Source organism: Elephas maximus, chromosome 17 (assembly GCF_024166365.1).
Source record: "Elephas maximus indicus isolate mEleMax1 chromosome 17, mEleMax1 primary haplotype, whole genome shotgun sequence".
NCBI classification, from domain to species: Eukaryota; Metazoa; Chordata; class Mammalia; order Proboscidea; family Elephantidae; genus Elephas; species Elephas maximus.
The window spans coordinates 86379959-86396793 of NC_064835.1; the positions used below are offsets into that span (position 1 = coordinate 86379959).

Sequence of the window (16835 nt, forward strand, 5' to 3'; positions counted from 1 at the left end):
AGGGAACAGGTGATCCTGATGGGTACACAATGGGCCCCAGATGTCAATGAGGACCAGGGAACAGGTGATCCTGATGTGCTCACACTAAGGCTCCACATGTGAGGACCAGGGAACAGGTGATCCTGATGTGTTCACATTGGGCCCCAGATGTGGTAAGGACCAGGGAGTAGGTGATCCTGATGGGTACACACTGGGCCCCAGATGTCAATGAGGACCAGGGAACAGGTGATCCTGATGTGCTCACACTAAGGCTCCACATGTGGTGAGGACCAGGGAACAGGTGATCCTGATGTGTTCACACTAGGCCCCAGATGTGGCCGAGGACCAGGGAACAGGTGATCCTGATGTGTTCACACTAGGCCCCAGATATGGTGAGGACCAGGGAACAGGTGATCCTGATGTGTTCACACTAGGCCCCAGATATGGTGAGGACCAGGGAACAGGTGATCCTGATGTGTTCACACTAAGGCCCCAGATGTGGTGAGACATCCAGAGATTGTGCTTCCTGCAAGGTAAGACGGGCCTGCCCGGTTCACGGTGCTGCAGGTTTCCAAAGGGCAGGATGTACAGCGGTGGATGGGAGTAGAGGATTCTGTTTTGCAGGCCAAAGAAAAGTGAACTTCTAAGAAATTTTTTTCTAGCTTGCTGCTCTAAGACTCAGAGATTTATTTGTATTTCTGGGCAGACAGGCTTCCATCTGAAAAGTAACCTTCTGATCCAGGAAGCTGTCACCCTGTCCGTGCCCACCGGCAGGGGCAAGGTCGATTTGAGCGTATCACACAGGCTCTGCCTGTCTATCTGCTCCTCTCCCAAGAGGCTAAGGAATGTATCTGGACTTACTTGAGCACGTGGTACTGGCCAGTCGTGGAAACTGGGGATCTCTAGACTCCCTGTTTGACCGCTTGTGCTTAAACGACCAAAGGCCAGAAATTTGCTGATCTGGACCTTATGTTGATTATCCAAGATGTTCAAAGTAAAATTAAAGTGCTGTTAACTCTCCGGACACTTGACCTCTGAGGTGCTGTATCTTCACCCTGTTTGGTATTTTATAGCTCGACCAGTCTGTCTTAGAAGCACTTCCACCTGATCTCCGGGAGCAAGTAGAGCAAGTGTGTGCTCTTCAGCAAGGAGAACTCCAGGGGGACAGAAAGAGAGAACCAGCAAATGGCTGTAATACGGGGATATTGCCACAACCAGTTGGGGCAGTTTTGTTACAAATTCCAGAAGCTCAAGAATCTAACAGTGACACAGGAATCAATGTCATAGCCCTTCCAGCACTTTCACAGGTGAGCTCAACTTAGGGATGTTGTGGCCAGAAGCTGGGAAGACACCCCCGACACCCCCGTGCCGTTCACCCGCAGACAGCACACACGAGCTGGGCAGTGGTATACCGTGCGTGGGCACACACAATCAGCCTGAGCTGGAAGTGTAAAAACATTTCCTGTGAGCCTCAATTTATTCCTTATATTCATCCTAAACATGAAGGATTTAATGAGCTTTGATACTGAAGACGTACTAAGAACTCATGCAGGCTAGAAAAATTAATTTGAAAACTATCTTGTGAGAAATATAAAGTTGCCATAAAGAATAAAATCTGGTCTAACTTTAGACCATCTCTCTTCTGCTAGGTGGACCCCGAGGTATTTGCTGCCCTTCCTGCTGAGCTTCAGAAGGAGCTGAGAGCAGCATATGATCAGAGACAAAGGCAGGGAGAGCACGCAGCTCCCCAGCAGCAGGCCGGGAGCACAGCAGGTAAGCCTTGGAAGTGACTGACAGAAAGGACAGGGAGGATTGAAGGCATTGCTGTGTGTCGTTACTGTACGACAGCTGGAGTCTACGCTCTTAGTTCCGTTAGGGACAGAATATCTGAAGGGAATAACAACAGTGTGGTGAAATGTTGGGAAAGTCCAAGTTGGATTTGCCCCTGTACTTCCTTAAAAACACCACTTTTAGAGAACGCATGTATTCTCTGGAAACATTTGTTGACGGTCTTATGTCTGTCTGCTTTTAGTGCCGAAGAATCCTTTACTTCAGCTAAAACCAGCAGCAATAAAAGAAAAAAAAAGAAACAAGAAAAAAAACCCCATCAGCCCCAAGAAAAAGGTTCAGAGTCCTTTGAAAACCAAGCTAAGTAGTCCTGCAAAATCGCTGCCCGGGCCCTGCGGGAGTCCCCAGAAGTTTGATGACTTCCTGAAACAAGAAGGCCCTGCGTGTGAAAAACCCCTGGTACTGTTTTCTTCAAAACATTTTAAAACTTCTCCCTTTCCTGTGATCAGCTCTTCAGGGAGTTACTGCTGTGTAAATACAGCACCTTGTGTCACAGATATTTTTGTTCTTCGTAACAGGGAGAGCGCAGCGCTTCAGCTTCAGGCGTGCCCGGCTTTACCGACTTGCAGAGGGACCTGTCCGGCTGCGCTAGGCCACCAGCACCTAACCTGGCTGGAGCCGTGGAGTTTAACGACGTGAAGACCTTGCTCAGAGAGTGGATAACCACTATTTCAGGTTGGCCTGGCCTCGCCTCGGTGAGGTGGCGTTAGACTGATAATCTGTGATCCTGTTATTTCAGAAAATGAACAGATAACCTAGATTTTAACTCACTTTTCTGAATCTAATAAGCTTAAACCTGGCGACCCCAACCTTTTGAAATCTGGGCTTGCTTTGGAAAGTCCCTTACTGTATCCCATTCTTGGGAGAGCTTTAGGTCAGCGACCTGGTTGTGGAAATGCAGCTTTCCTTTGTCTCTGCTCACCTCTCCCTCTCTCTTCCAAAAAAGACACTGGTTCTCACCGGAGGTTTCTCCCTTCCCTAGACCCCATGGAAGAAGACATCCTGCAGGTCGTAAAATACTGCACTGATCTGATTGAGGAAAAAGATTTGGAAAAACTGGATCTAGTTATAAAATACATGAAAAGGTACTTCTTTGCAAAAAGGGAAAGGGGGCGTGTCCCAGTAGCTAACGGAAGCGGGTGTGAGCAAGTGTCGACTGCTGGCGGTGAATCAGTGGGTGACTGCCCCGTTAGGCTTAGAGAAAAAAGATGCCCTGTACTGTGAATCCCAGAGAAACCAATGGCCATGGTTGACAGGGGAATAAACAGGTCAGAATGAGCTCCTCCTCCTCAGGGCTTAGGTAATACGTGACTAAAACCACCACAAGTACCTTTTTCTTTTGTGTGTTCTGGGACTTTGTTTTCGCTAAGGTTGATTCTTACACTCTAAATAAGATGTAAAATTATTAAACCCTGATGACGTCCCTCCCTGCCCTCAGGCTGATGCAGCAGTCCGTGGAATCAGTTTGGAACATGGCCTTTGACTTTATTCTCGACAACGTCCAGGTGGTGTTACAGCAGACCTACGGGAGCACCCTGAAAGTGACGTAACCACTGGGAGCCTGGCGCTCCCTCTGCTCGCGAGCCACAAGCGCTTGTGAGGTATTTGCAAAGTGCATGACAGTAATGCTCTGAGTTTTTATAATTTCACATTTCTCTTTCAGCGAGTGTTTTGTACATTTCTTTTCAAAAAGTGCCAAAATTTGTCAGTATTGCATGTAAATAATTGTGTTAATTCTTTTACTGTAGCATAGATTCAATTTACAAAATGTTTGTTTATAAAGTTTTATGGATTTTTACAGTGAAGTGTTTACAGTTGTTTAATAAAGAACTGTATGTATATTTTGTACAGGCTCCTTTTTGTGAATCCTTAAAAAGACTCTAGAAAGCAAATGCTGAACTATTTTTATTATACTTAAGGGCTGAAAAACCTCTGGGCCAGACTGTTACAGGCTCTGTGCTCAGCTTTGAAATTCCTGAGCAGTCCCAGACCAGGATCCCACTGGTTCCAAGGAGGGGTTAAGCTTCATGAACAATCTTACAGTTCTTCTCCCCAGGCGTGAACATAAGAGAATGCTGAGAGAAATCTTTACATATTTTGAATTAGGACATTATCCCTACACACAGGTAACGCTTTCATTTTTCCTGGGTGAACTGTGTCCTACAGGTAGTTTCGAGCACTTGCTTGGCCTCTCCTGGCCCTGGAGAAACTTCAGTAATAATGAGTACAGACTTTCAAATGTATATAAAATATTTTTCTATGCTATTCCACCATAACACTTTAAAAATATAGTTTATAGTTCTTTGCCAGTGAATACTTGGCACTTTTTCTTCAAACACACACCCCAAAACAGACTTCAACGGGGTGCTATAAATAGGCAGTCAGATCTCAGAGCTGTGACAAGAATTAACCTCATTATTAGTGTAATTTCCTAACTCAGGGAAAGGAGTCTATGCTCACTTGGACCCATCCCCACAGTCTTCGGGAACACCGCGAAACCCAGCTATACTCAGATTACTACTAAAAGCAACCACTTAAAAAGAAGCACAAAGCCCAAATACGGTTAATCAATTCCCTATTATTGCCAAGTCATCTCGTTAGAAAATGTCTGCATGATAGAATTTTCCAGTATAAAAAATGTTAACCTGTACGAGGTACACAAAGTATGACAGTTAATAAAATCGTTTGTGTCGGTAGAAGACTGTGCTGCAGATGACGGATGGGATGAGAGGCTGTGCTGCCTCGGAAGCCTACCGGAACTGACCGGGCAACGTCTGCTCTCTTTATGGGTAGTTCTGAACTGTAATGATTACAGTGGACTCTCACGACTGGACCAGCAGTAGAAAGCAGCCAGCTATGTTTTACACCATGGTTTCACATAAAGCAAGTAAAGAAATACCAGAATGCCTCATTGTCTATTTTAAAAAATTTCTAAGGGCCTATGGCAGAAGGCAGCTGGAAAAACCACTGTGGGAAGAATATGCATAAATAAAGTAGTCCTTACATCAAAAAGCCCAGGAATCACAAAATCTGCAGACACTTCAGTATAATCAAATACTGCAGGACTGATTTAATCAGTAGAAAACTGAAGGAGCTTTAGATGTGTAATAAAAATTCCAATTTAGGGGAGGGCGGACTTTAAAACAGCAGCCAGTGGAGGGTGGGGAGAGGGGTGGGCGAGGTGAGCAGGCACGTTGGAGCTGTGGGGACTGTAAGTGACCACTGTCAAACCAGTGTAAGTTTCTTGGTTTCTCATGGAAAACATTTTATACACCCAAGTCCATCAGTGTCCAGAGTCCGTTCCATTTCTGTCGGTGGTACTACAACATAGTATTGCGTTGACTCCATTTCCTGCGCCAGGTGGAAAAATCAGATGATCTCAAATACTTTCTTCAGCTCCACAATAAGCTGCCAGTCACTCTTCTGCATTTCATCTCGGAACCAGTCTTTGAGAGCATCAATGGACTGTCGGGTGATCTGCAAGGCCCAGGCACAAACAGGGTCACCACCACCAGGTTTGCTCCCACAGCCATGCAGGTGCCACAGCAAAGCGTGTGGACCCGTGGTCTGTCGGCAAACGCTGCCCAGTGCTTGCCTGCTTGTAGGGGAGCAGGGGATGGAGAAGCCTAACATTGGCTAGTGCCGCTCTACTTGGGAGGACCTTCCTCAACAAGATAAGGCTGTTCCAGAGATCAGCCCTAAGGGGAAATATGATCAAACCGCAGGCCTTCACACGCCAGCCCCCTGCACTACTGGGCAAGGGTGACTCCTAAGTGCTTACCTTGCTGACGAGAATGTCTGTAGCTTCAAAATGTCTTCCGTACATTTTAGGGGATTCACCAGGGATGGGTTCTATTTTGACACAGACTTCTTGTCCTTTTTTTGCAACTTCCACTTGTTTATGGTTTATTTCAATACTTGTTACTATTCCAATGTCAACAAACTGTAAAATAAGGACAGTAACTATGGTGTATGGGATCATGCCAGTCACGGGCACTAGGAAAGAGCTGAAATAAAGACTGGAGCAAAAGAGCCCATTTTAAAAACCTTGGCTCTCTCGTGTTGGGTTTATCACTCATGGCCTTTATGATGTAACATTCTCGCTAGTAAGTGGGACACCACCACCACGTGCCCTACGTCCTACACCAGAAGGTTGTAAGGACAAAAGAAGAGTGTTATAAGCTTTGTCAAACTTTAAGTCCAATGTCTTTTCTACTCTGCTCTACCCTCTGACTGGGCAGGTACCACATTGATTCTGAGTGAGAACAACCATGGTGTAGTCAGCAAACAGCCGATGCAGCCGAGTAGACGAAGCGAGGTGTGGTGAGAAGGGGGTGCGTAGGAGATGGAATCTGAGAGGCAGCCAGGAACGGGTCATGTAGGGCCTGAAAGCCACAGTCAAAACCCTGCATTTTATCCTAAGGGTGATGGGAGAAGCTTTGAGCAAGTGAGCTACAGTTTGGGAGAAGATACAAGAGAGTGTTAGAGTGAAAGTTGGGCACACCCACATAATTCCTGAAACAACTCTCCCAACGCAGGCTACTGAAATGGCAGACCCCCTGGCTCCGGGTGGCGAGTGGTGTTCAGATGGTTCCGTGTCATTTCCACTGAAGGAACCAGGCAGGTCTGGGCAAGAAAAGTGCTGGATAAGCCTGAAGCACTCTATCACCCCAGAAAGGAAGGGAATGTCCAGAGTGCCATATGGCAGGGAACCAGCCTGAACGGGCTCCTAACTAAACTTGGGGCAATTTGAGTATCAAAAAGAATGATGGTAATGGATTGTAACAACACTTAATTTAAAAAAACAAAACACTGAGTCTGTACATAAAAACCTGTTGCCGTCGAGTTGATTCCGATTCACGGCGACCCTATAGGACAGAGTAGAACTGCCCCATAGGGTTTCCAAGGAGCGACTGGTGGATTCAAACCGTCGACCTTGGAGTTAGCAGCCAAGCTCTTAACCACTGCACCACCAGGATTCTTGACAGATGCTTGGCAGAAGTGGGGGGTACGCCACCGTTTTGCAGCCTCCTATTTAATAACTGATGAGACAAGGATCACCAACCAGCAGGTACTAAAACCACTGGGATAAAGGTTGCTGAGAAACAGTGTCTCAGGGACTCACGGTAAACCTCACAGGTGACCTCATGATTCAAAGGGGACAAGATCTGTCTAAGGGAGAGAGTTAATAACAGTGTCTCGGGGACTCACGGTAAACCTCACAGGTGACCTCATGATTACAAGGGGGACAAGATCTGTCTAAGGGAGGGAGTTAACAGTGTCTCGGGGACTCACGGTAAACCTCACAGGTGACCTCATGATTACAAGGGGGACAAGATCTGTCTGAGGGAGTTAACAGAGTGAGCCCATTACAGACAACCTGTTGCAAGAAGGGCGCACAGGAGCGCCTGTGACGTGACGTGTGCTGTCTCGTCATGAGGAAACAAGTCCAGATTGAGTAGTAGCCCGCTGCAAAACAACTGCACTCTTCAGAAAAGGTGGGGAGATGGTTTTTTGATTGAGATTAAAACAACCAAATGCAAGACACGATGCATAAATCCCGGAGCCGAACTGGGGGGCAGACAGCTGGGGAAATGGGAACGAGGATCACGAGATGCTGGCGGGCACTACGGAATCCTGCTCCCTTAGGTACCAGGCGGACGCAGAGGGAGGCACACAGGCGTTCGTTACACTGCTGTTTGAACTTGCCCTAGTCTTGAAACGTCGTAAACTACCTTCACCCTTCATTCGCTGAAGCACTGATCTCAGCACTGACTTAAGGAAAACTGATGTTTAGCAATATTAGGTTGAAATTACAGAAGGCATCATCACCTTCAACTGCTATCAGCAGAGAACCCAAATCCTCTCATTATCCAGCATCACTAGTAGCGCAGCGGTGAAGGAGGCCCTGGCTCAGAGTCTACGCATCACAGGACAGTGGTGAACGGCGAGGTGATCTTGGCAAGTCACCCTCTTGGAAACTCGGTTTCCTCTTCCGTAAAATATGCTCAGGTAACAGTATCATCACATTGTTGTGAAATGAAAACAAGATGTAGGTAAAGCATGGAACACCAACGCCTAGTGAGCATAATTAACACTTTCCACAACGGTTCTCCATCTTGACCGACCATGCACCAGAATCACCAGGAAGGTGTGCTAAAACCAGACTGCTCAGTAGGTCTGGGATGGGGCCTGAGAATATGCATTCATGGCAGCTGACATTGCTGGCCTGGGCATCACCCTTTGAGAGCCACTGCTGAAGTTACAGCAGAAAGCAAACGCCTGCGCCACAACCAACCCCCAGAAAGCAACAGGAGGACAGCCAGCACCCGGCTCTGAGAAACAGTAACCGACAGAAAGTGTCCATGAAAGAAAGTGAATTTTTACCTATAGGGGGGACACATTTTAAAACTCACTGATACGGCTGTCACGCCACCTCTTATTTAAGATGTCATCAAAAACCGGACAAGGCAAAAAGCCGAAAGGCAGCCCTACTGTAACTAGACACACTTTCATCAAACCTAAGATAACCACTTTCTGGAGCTCACCAGATTTTCACAAAACTGCCGTGACTGCCCTCTGGCTAAGAGGGGTGTAAAATGTAACACTGTCATATGCATCCTGGTTTCAAAGCAGTTAAAACGCAAAAAACGGTGCATGTTAGAATCAATAAGAGAGCGTTGCCAGCTTCCCACACACCATGAAGGCTCCACAAACACTCAAACTCCTCCTGGTCTCCTTTCCACAGCCAGATGAAAGCACGCTGCTTGGAGGAGCAGAGCCTCGAGTTTGGGTGGTTCTGCTGTGAGGTGGACGACGCGGTTCTAAAGCTTTGTTTGCTACCACTCCTGGGGAGTCCCGGTGGTGCAGGGGTTAAGAGCTTGACTGCTAATCAAGAGGTTGGCAGCTGAAATCCACCAGCCGCTCCTTGGAAGCTGGGGGGCAGTTCTCCTCTGTCCTCTAGGGTTACTGTGAGTCGGAGCTGACTTGACAGCACCTACCACCGCCACCACCCACTCATGGACCTCCATTTACTGCTTTAAGAAAGGCCAGAGAGAAGACAAAGTACAAACAGAACTTACGTTTTTGCTAGGGACGCACATGGGCGTGCCCTGTTTCACCTGCCCTGCTTCCACGGTCACTCCTATCACTATCGGATCTCGGGAATTGAAAATGAACTGAGGGAGGATTTTCATCTTGCAGGGAAATACCGCTATGTGCCTAAAACAAAAACAAAACGTTCAGTGTACGAGCCACAGAATCATCTCAACGTCGGCAAACAGATGCACGCGAGGCTTCTCCCAGGTCCCAGGAGAAGAGCAGTCAGGAAGCTGCAGGCAACTTCCTGCAGGCCGATGGTGTGGTACAGGGCGCCTCATTCCTTTGCCCGCCCTCTTTCCGTTCTGTTGCTTCCCAGTCTTCGCTTTCTCCCTCTTAAGCTCACCCCTAAAAGAGGCTGCGTCTTAGAAGCAATTTGTGCCCAAGTTAAAAGGCTGCGCCCTGCTCCCAAACGCGCCTGCAGCCACACCTTGAGCCCACAAGTGCCTGCTGACAGCCCTGTCACTTGGCTACCCTACAGGCCACAGGTCTCCTTTTCTCTACCATCTTCCCAGATGGGTGGGTCAAAGCACCACTAGAAAGGTTCATTTCTTCGCAACGAGCACGTGCATAAGAGGCTTTCGTGGTTCCTAGCCATTTTCTGGAAACCCTGGTCAGCAGCTCAAATCTACCAGATGCTCCTTGGAAACCCTATAAGGTAGTTCTACTCTGTCCTGTAGGGTCGCTATGAGTCGGAATCAACTCGATGGCAATGGGTTGGGTTTGGTTTGGTTTGGTTTAGCCATCTTCTAAATGACATCTCACTCTTCTCACTTCAGGTTTCATAATCTAAAGAGGACCAATCCTGAACAAAATCCTCGTTATTGACCAGTAATTGGCTCCACGTTTAAAAAGGATCCCAGCTGAGCCACCCCTCCCCGACCGCCGTCAGCACTACCCTCTGGCCTAAGTCCCCGCAACCTCTGGCCTGGATGAGAGAGTGTCCTGATGTCTCATCGACCCCGACAATCTATGGCCATGTCACAATCAGTTGGATCATGTCCACCGAAACTTCTGCAACTCAGGAGTAAAAACTCAACACCTGCCATGCCCTATAGGCTCCTACATGATAAGGGTCCTGCCAGCTTCTCTGACCACGCTCCCCTGGTTCACCTGCCATGACCAGTGTGGCTTGCCTCCCACCTCTGTACTCATCCTGCCTCACGGCTTCTTCAACTTGCTGTTTCTTCTGCGTGGACATTCCCCAAGTATCTGTGTGGCTCCTTTCATTTCCTTCAGGTCTCTACTCAAATAAGAGACCTACAGAGGTACCTTCTACAGCCACTGTAAGAGCCGTTCCCCATCTCCTTACCTCTCCAGGCCTTCCTCCGCTGTCTTCTCATTTGTCTATCACTCGTCTAACCATCAGAAAGCCCCTGAGCTCTAGGTGTGTGCCCTGTCTGCCTCACTGCCGACTCCTCCAGCAGCTACCACAGCACCACCCACGCTGCAGGCACTCCATGGTTGCTGGAGCAATGACCTTGCCTCCCACAGAATTCTTTACCCCATTTCCTTAGTTTCCACACTCTAACTTGTTACGTCCATTCCATTCAGTCCCAGATAAAAAAAAAAAACTCCAACAGGATAAAATCCCCAAATTTAGCGACTACTCACCCATTAACGATACCTAGGCCTGCCAAATCAAAAATTAAAAAAACAAACCAAAAGGCTACAAAAAGGACTTGTTGGCACGCTGCCTAAAAGGCTCATGTGTGCAGGATTTATGGTCTGCGGCACCACTTCAGGACGCAGCCTCTGATGGATGAGAAAACGCCACGTTTCTGCTGTCTACACCTTTCTGGTATTTGGTAAATCTCAATCAACTTCACTGCCAAAGACCCAAAGCAAGCAAAAGAATCAACTTACTTAAATTCTTCTTGTTTCTGTTTCTTGTAGTCTTGTCTATATTTTGTAAAGGCATCAAATAAGTGATAAATAATTTCTGCACTAAAAATTCTAACTCCTAAACTATCAGCCATTTCTTGTGCATCCCGTTCAATTCTCACGTCAAAGGCCAAAATAACGGCATACCTGAAAGGTGAAAACAAATGAAAAACAAAATTGGTCATAAAGGACGGCTGTAAGAACACAGGAAGCTAGTGTGAAAGGCTTGGAGCAGAAGAGAAGCGCCTTACTGAGGGTCATGTTCCAACATCACTGAGGCCTTCATGACATCCTTTCTGTGGACCGGGCCAATGTTAATTCCTGCGTACTGTATGCAAAAAGGGAGTTTCAGAATTAGCTTGATGTATCAGGTATCAGAACCACACCACAATCACATACGGTTACTTACGGGTACTTCTGATGTTTTCAGAAATTCAAGTAGAGCCTCCAAAGAGCCCAGGGTAGAGGCCTGGACATAGACTCCTTTTTCTTCTAATTTGATGGCATTTAGTGTCTGCTTTAACTCGTGGATCAACTCATCCTTGAAGAGAAATTAGATGTGACAAGGTTGTAAATATATCTTTATCCTCAGTGGCCTAGAATTAAACTTGGTCTTTTTGGATGTGTGCTCATCCTTGAAAACATGAAGCGAAGGCTGAGAGTGAGCAAGACTGAAAAGAAACTGCTCTGGAATAAAGGAGGAGATTTGGGGCCATATCCCAGCTGGATCCCTCTTCACTTTCTGTCTTAGGTTTACTGACTTTAAAATAGTTACCCTCTGTACCACCTGGCAACTAAGGCAGATGCAGGGATGGGGAAGGTGAAATGACAGGAATAATCTTGTAAAAGTTAAAACATGCTATGGCAGCCCCAAGGCTCTGCTTCACTGTTCTATGCAACAGCCTCATCTGGTGATCTCAGCTGTTGTCTCCTCCCTCACTGCTCCTCTGAATGGGGATTTCTACCAGAAACAAGTAAACAAGTATGGCAGTGCCTTCAAGACACAGAGGTCCACTCCATACTGAGGATCGGCCAGACAAGGACACCTCCCTGTTCTCTCTACCCCTAAAGTAGTGAATTCTCATGGCAACCCAAGTAACAGTGATGGTGAGGTACAGTCACAGGTATTTCTTTGACAACCAAACACCTCGCAGGATAGGTTTTCTGGGTTTGAAGGCCTAGGACCAAAGTCTCATGGGACAACTTGGTCAATCAGCATAATACAGTTCACAAAGTTTATGTCCTGTATTCTAGTTTGGTGAGTAATGTCTGGGGCCTTACAAGCTTGTGAGCAGCCATCTAAGATACAGCTATTGGTCTCTACTCGCCTGGAGCAAAAGAGAAAGGAAGAAACCAAAGACTCAAAAAAGAAACTAATCACCCTGAGATGCCCCTTGAACTCTGAACCAAAACTATCCCCTGAGTTCACCTTTTAGCTAAATAACAGATTGGCCTATAAAATAATGTCACTCGAATATCACACAAATAGCACTGAATTAGTTCACTCCTTTAAAAAATCATCCATATGAGACCAAATGGTTAACAATTACTCTAAAGCAAACATGAGACGGTAAGGGGGCGAGGAACTAGATTACTAGTAACAGAACAAACCAGAATGGAAATGAGAATGCTGACACTTTGTGAAAAATGTAACCAATGTTACCACACAATTTGTGTAGAAATTGTTAAATGGGAACCAAATTTGCTACGAAAACTTTCACTGAAAACAATGAAATATTATTTAAGAAAAAGATCAGTGGTGCCAGCACACCAGAAAAGCCTTTCCCTGCTCCCAACTGGTTTTCTCTTTGGTGAGCCAATAGGTAACCACTGCTCAAAGTCTGCTTTGATGAGACTCCGCTGGACTCCGGTAGGCCGACCGCTCCTAAATGGGCTGACCGGCTGTAAAGTGAGTCCCAGCGCCTACTAAGATTTTCTTCCATTCTGTCTACTTACTGTTGTTGTTAGGTGCCGCCGAGTCGGTTCCGACTCACAGTGACCCTGTAAGGACAGAGTAGAACTGTCCCATAGGGTTTCCAAGGAACAGGTAGTGGATTTGAACTGCCAACCTTCTGGTTAGTAGCCAAGCTTTTAACCACTGCACCCCCAGGGCTTCATCTACTTACTAGAGTATGTAAAATAAAACACGAATCAACAACTCCTAGCTTTTGATTCATTTTTAATTTGAACAAAGTGCAAATTTTAGAATTCTAGGTATATTAAATAATATAAATATTTATGCCCATTATTGTGACCGCAACAAACTGAACTAATTTAAAAGCATCAAGTGTTTGCTAAAAGGCAACCAGACAAAGGTGCCCAGCCTGTTTCATTCACCACTCCCAGCGTATGCTCAACACAACTCAAATAGCTTTTGCAAAGAAAAAAGAAAAAGATCAAAAAGTACGTACTTTAAGAACAGGGATTTCATCCTCCTTATAAGCCACCAGGAGGGGTAAACCAGCCAATGTTTTCTCCAGGTCTTTTCCAAGAATCTTCACCCCCTGAGCTGCTTCTACTTCTTTATGCTTCTCATACTGGTTCTACAGAGAGAAAAACAGCGCATTTATCTGAAAAGTGGTTAGCAGCAGCAGAGATCGCCGCAGCCTTGGGGGAGGAAAAGACTTCTCTAGACAGACACACAAAGCATGACCACGAAATAAAAGACTGATAAATTCAACATTAACGTTAAGTATTTCCCTTTCTCAAGTACCACAGAGAAAGTAAAAAGACAGGTCACAGAGTAGGGGCAGACAGGGCACCACAAAGAAACCAAACGCACAAGCGTATCCTGAGTACATAAAGAACTAAAGCCTGCTTACCCACGAGAGGGAACACAGGAGAAATACGGGCACTTCGCAAAAGAAACATTTACACAGCTAAGAAACATTAGAACGATGACCAACCATATCAGCAATCAAAGAAACGCAAACTGAACAGCAGTGAGCCACTGGAATGGCAAAAATTTTAATATCTGACAGCACCAAAATGCTGGTGAAGATGTGAAACAATGAAAACTTTAACACAGAGCAGGTTAGAGTAGAAACCGTTATGCCCACTGTGGACAATCTTCTAGTTTGGCCTCATCTAGTAAAGTGGACATGCGACCAAGTAATGACTCAACACTTCCACTCCTAGGTGTGCGACCAAGTAATGACTCAGCACTTGCACTCCTAGGCGCGCGGCCAAGTAATGACTCAGCACTTCCACTCCTAAGTGCACAACCAAGTAATGACTCAGCACTTGCACTAAGTGCGCGACCACGTAATGACTCAGCACTTCCACTCCTAGGTGTGACCAAGTAATGACTCAGCACTTCCACTCCTAGGCTCGCGACCAAGTAATGACTCAGCACTTCCACTCCTAGGTGCGACCCAGTAATGACTCAGCACTTCCACCACTCCTAGGTGTGCGACCAATGACTCAGCACTTCCACTCCTAGGTGCGACCAAGTAATGACTCAGCACTTCCACTCCTAGGTGTGCGACCAATGACTCAGCACTTCCACTCCTAGGTGCGACCAAGTAATGACTCAGCACTTCCACTCCTAGGTGTGCGACCAATGACTCAGCACTTGCACTCCTAGGCATGCAACTAAGTAATGACTCAGCACTTCCACTCCTAGGCGCGCGACCAATGACTCAGCACTTGTACTCCTAGGTGCGTGACCAAGTAATGGCTCAGCACTTCCACTCCTAGGTGCGACCAAGTAATGACTCAGCACTTCCACTCCTAGGTGTGCAACCAATGACTCAGCACTTGCACTCCTAGACGTGACCAAGTAATGCCTCAGCACTTCCACTCCTAGATGCAACCAAGTAATGACTCAGCACTTCCACGCCTAGGCGCGGACCAATGACTCAGCACTTGCACTCCTAAGTGCGCGACCAAGTAATGACTCAGCACTTCCACTCCTAGGCACGCGACCAATGACTCAGCACTTGCACTCCTAGGTGCGTGACCAAGTAATGGCTCCGCACTTCCACTCCTAGGTGCGACCAAGTAATGACTCAGCACTTCCACCCCTAGATGCGACCGAGTAATGACTCAGCACTTCCACTCCTAGGCGCGCGACCGGTGACTCAGCACTTGCACTCCTAGGCGCGTGACCAAGTAATGACTCAGCACTTCCACTCCTAGGGAACGCATCAGGGGCAACCAGGCCACGGAACGACACAAGGATGCTCAGAGCAGCAGCGAACAATCATTAGGAATAATGACAATAAACTGGTAACAGCCTACAATTCCCAGCAAGAACAACCGTGGTATGTTCACACAACGGAATACTAAACAAATACAAATGAACTACAGTTATATACAAAAACACGGATAAATCTTAAAATTATTTTTTTGACTGGAAGCAGTAGACGCAAAGGAATATATTGAGAATGACTCCATCTGTATGAAGTCCAAACGCAGGCAACTCCTCATTCTATTTTTTAGGGCTATATACTCTCCAGTGCTAGAACTCTAAAGAAAGGCAAGGATGTTGGTCATTATCACAAACACTGGGATAGCGGTTAGGTCCAAGGAGTGGGAAGGAACCAGGATCAGGACGAGGCATGTAGGAGGTTCTGAGGTGCCAGCAGTGTTCTCATTCCTGATCTGGTGGTTTGCTTCTAAGTAATTTAGCTTTTCTTCTGAGTTTTGTGTACTTTCAGTATGAATGTTTTATTTCACAGTTAAAAACGTTCATGAAAAAGTAGTTAGCGATGTAGAACCAAAAAGAAGTACTACCTAACTTTTCATGGAAGGTATGAGCTGGTAACAGATGCTTTCACACACCCCTCTGACAAGCGGTCCCTTCTCTACGATGACATCAAAAATAAAACAGGGAGAGGGAGGGGTGTGTGTGCTGTATGTTAAGTCTGCCGTTCTCACAGGAGGAAGTGATCTCAGAAGGACTGTCCACACTGTACAAGCCCCATCTGTAAACGCTCACCACCTGGGCTTACCTTCACTCGTAATTCCTTCATAGGAGGAGGTAGCAGGAGGCCTCGGATCTGTGTCACAATGGGCCCTTCTACTCCAGGAACGATGATTGTGTCTCCTTCCTTCAAACGCCCGTTGATCAATATGACATCTATAGTGGTGCCCATTCCCGGGAGAGCTTTAACCTAAGAAAATGGATGCAAAGAGGGTGAAATATATGCTCCAATGGACCACGTTCACTAAACTGAAAAGCGGTAAAGATGCTCACCCAAGAAGCCCCGTTAAAGGAAAAAAGGCAGTGAGCTGAAAAGCTGGGCTATTACCTCCATCACCTGCGCTCTCAGCTCCTCGCAGTGTGCCAGCCTCCTGCTCAACATGGTCTGTGTTAACTCCACAAGGAGGTATATCAGACTTCCCATGCCGTCGCCAGTATGGGCAGAGGTGGGTACCAAGGACACAAATGTGCGGGGGTCTTTATTCTCGTAAAACAAAGCAGCATTCAGACCCTAGATACATGGAAGCAAAATCATTCCAAAAGGGCAAACTGTGGAAGACAGCGTCCAGGACAGGAACACTTAACTAGAAGCAACTGAGCAAATGGCCAATCATTCTAAAACTCCTCAAAACACTCCACAGGCGATCATGTATATTATGTAGGGGTTAATTACATTATAGGAAAGTCGTTTCTTTCCAAGCCAACTTGAGTTTTTAAATTAAAACATTCAGACTGCAAAGGAAGATCTGGGAAACACCAGCTCTGATCTGAAGAAGGAAAAGGGAAGAAAAACACTACCGGATTGCTATTAGCAGGGGAACGGAACTAGCATTAATGAAAATGATCAGTTCATTATGAGACGATAAAATAAAGAAAACAATACCGTCGTATGATATAAGCTCTTTATACAGAAGGGAAAGATCTCTTACCTGCTGTGCAAATTCCACAATAATAGCTTTTGCTCGCTCCTCAAATTCATCTTTTGTATTTTTTTTCTGCTTCTTTAAAGTAGCAGCCACATCAGAGTCAGGGCTCTTTTTCCAATCATACAACCTATCAATCTGGAAATGTATCTTCATGAGAAACACCTCTCAAGCAC

At 46.3% G+C, this 16835-nt stretch overlaps 2 protein-coding genes across 9 annotated transcripts in view; one reads left to right on the forward strand and one right to left on the reverse strand.

Moving 5' to 3' along the window:
- The window catches only part of REV1 (REV1 DNA directed polymerase), a 108610-nt gene extending 97813 nt beyond the window's left edge, over positions 1-10797 (forward strand). For 4 of the 8 annotated variants that reach the window (XM_049856542.1, XM_049856541.1, XM_049856544.1 and 1 more), the window contains exons 18-23: positions 1053-1286; positions 1629-1752; positions 2012-2226; positions 2346-2502; positions 2810-2912; positions 3266-3528. In XM_049856542.1, the coding sequence (XP_049712499.1) occupies positions 1053-1286; positions 1629-1752; positions 2012-2226; positions 2346-2502; positions 2810-2912; positions 3266-3377 (945 nt within the window). In that variant the 3' untranslated portion in view covers positions 3378-3528. Of the gene's footprint in view, positions 1-1052; positions 1287-1628; positions 1753-2011; positions 2227-2345; positions 2503-2809; positions 2913-3265; positions 3529-9704 lie in introns of those variants that run through there. The other 4 variants (XR_007513582.1, XR_007513583.1, XM_049856545.1 and 1 more) reach the window with 2 other exon arrangements.
- Positions 3691-16835, reverse strand: part of EIF5B (eukaryotic translation initiation factor 5B) — a 71866-nt gene continuing 58721 nt past the window's right edge. Inside the window, exons 15-24 of the mRNA XM_049856584.1 lie at positions 16666-16797; positions 16065-16247; positions 15765-15926; positions 13221-13352; positions 11219-11350; positions 11061-11137; positions 10792-10956; positions 8910-9048; positions 5609-5770; positions 3691-5304 (exon numbers count right to left, since the gene is read on the reverse strand). Of these exons, the coding sequence (XP_049712541.1) occupies positions 5197-5304; positions 5609-5770; positions 8910-9048; positions 10792-10956; positions 11061-11137; positions 11219-11350; positions 13221-13352; positions 15765-15926; positions 16065-16247; positions 16666-16797 (1392 nt within the window). The 3' untranslated portion in view covers positions 3691-5196. The remainder of the gene's footprint in view (positions 5305-5608; positions 5771-8909; positions 9049-10791; positions 10957-11060; positions 11138-11218; positions 11351-13220; positions 13353-15764; positions 15927-16064; positions 16248-16665; positions 16798-16835) is intronic.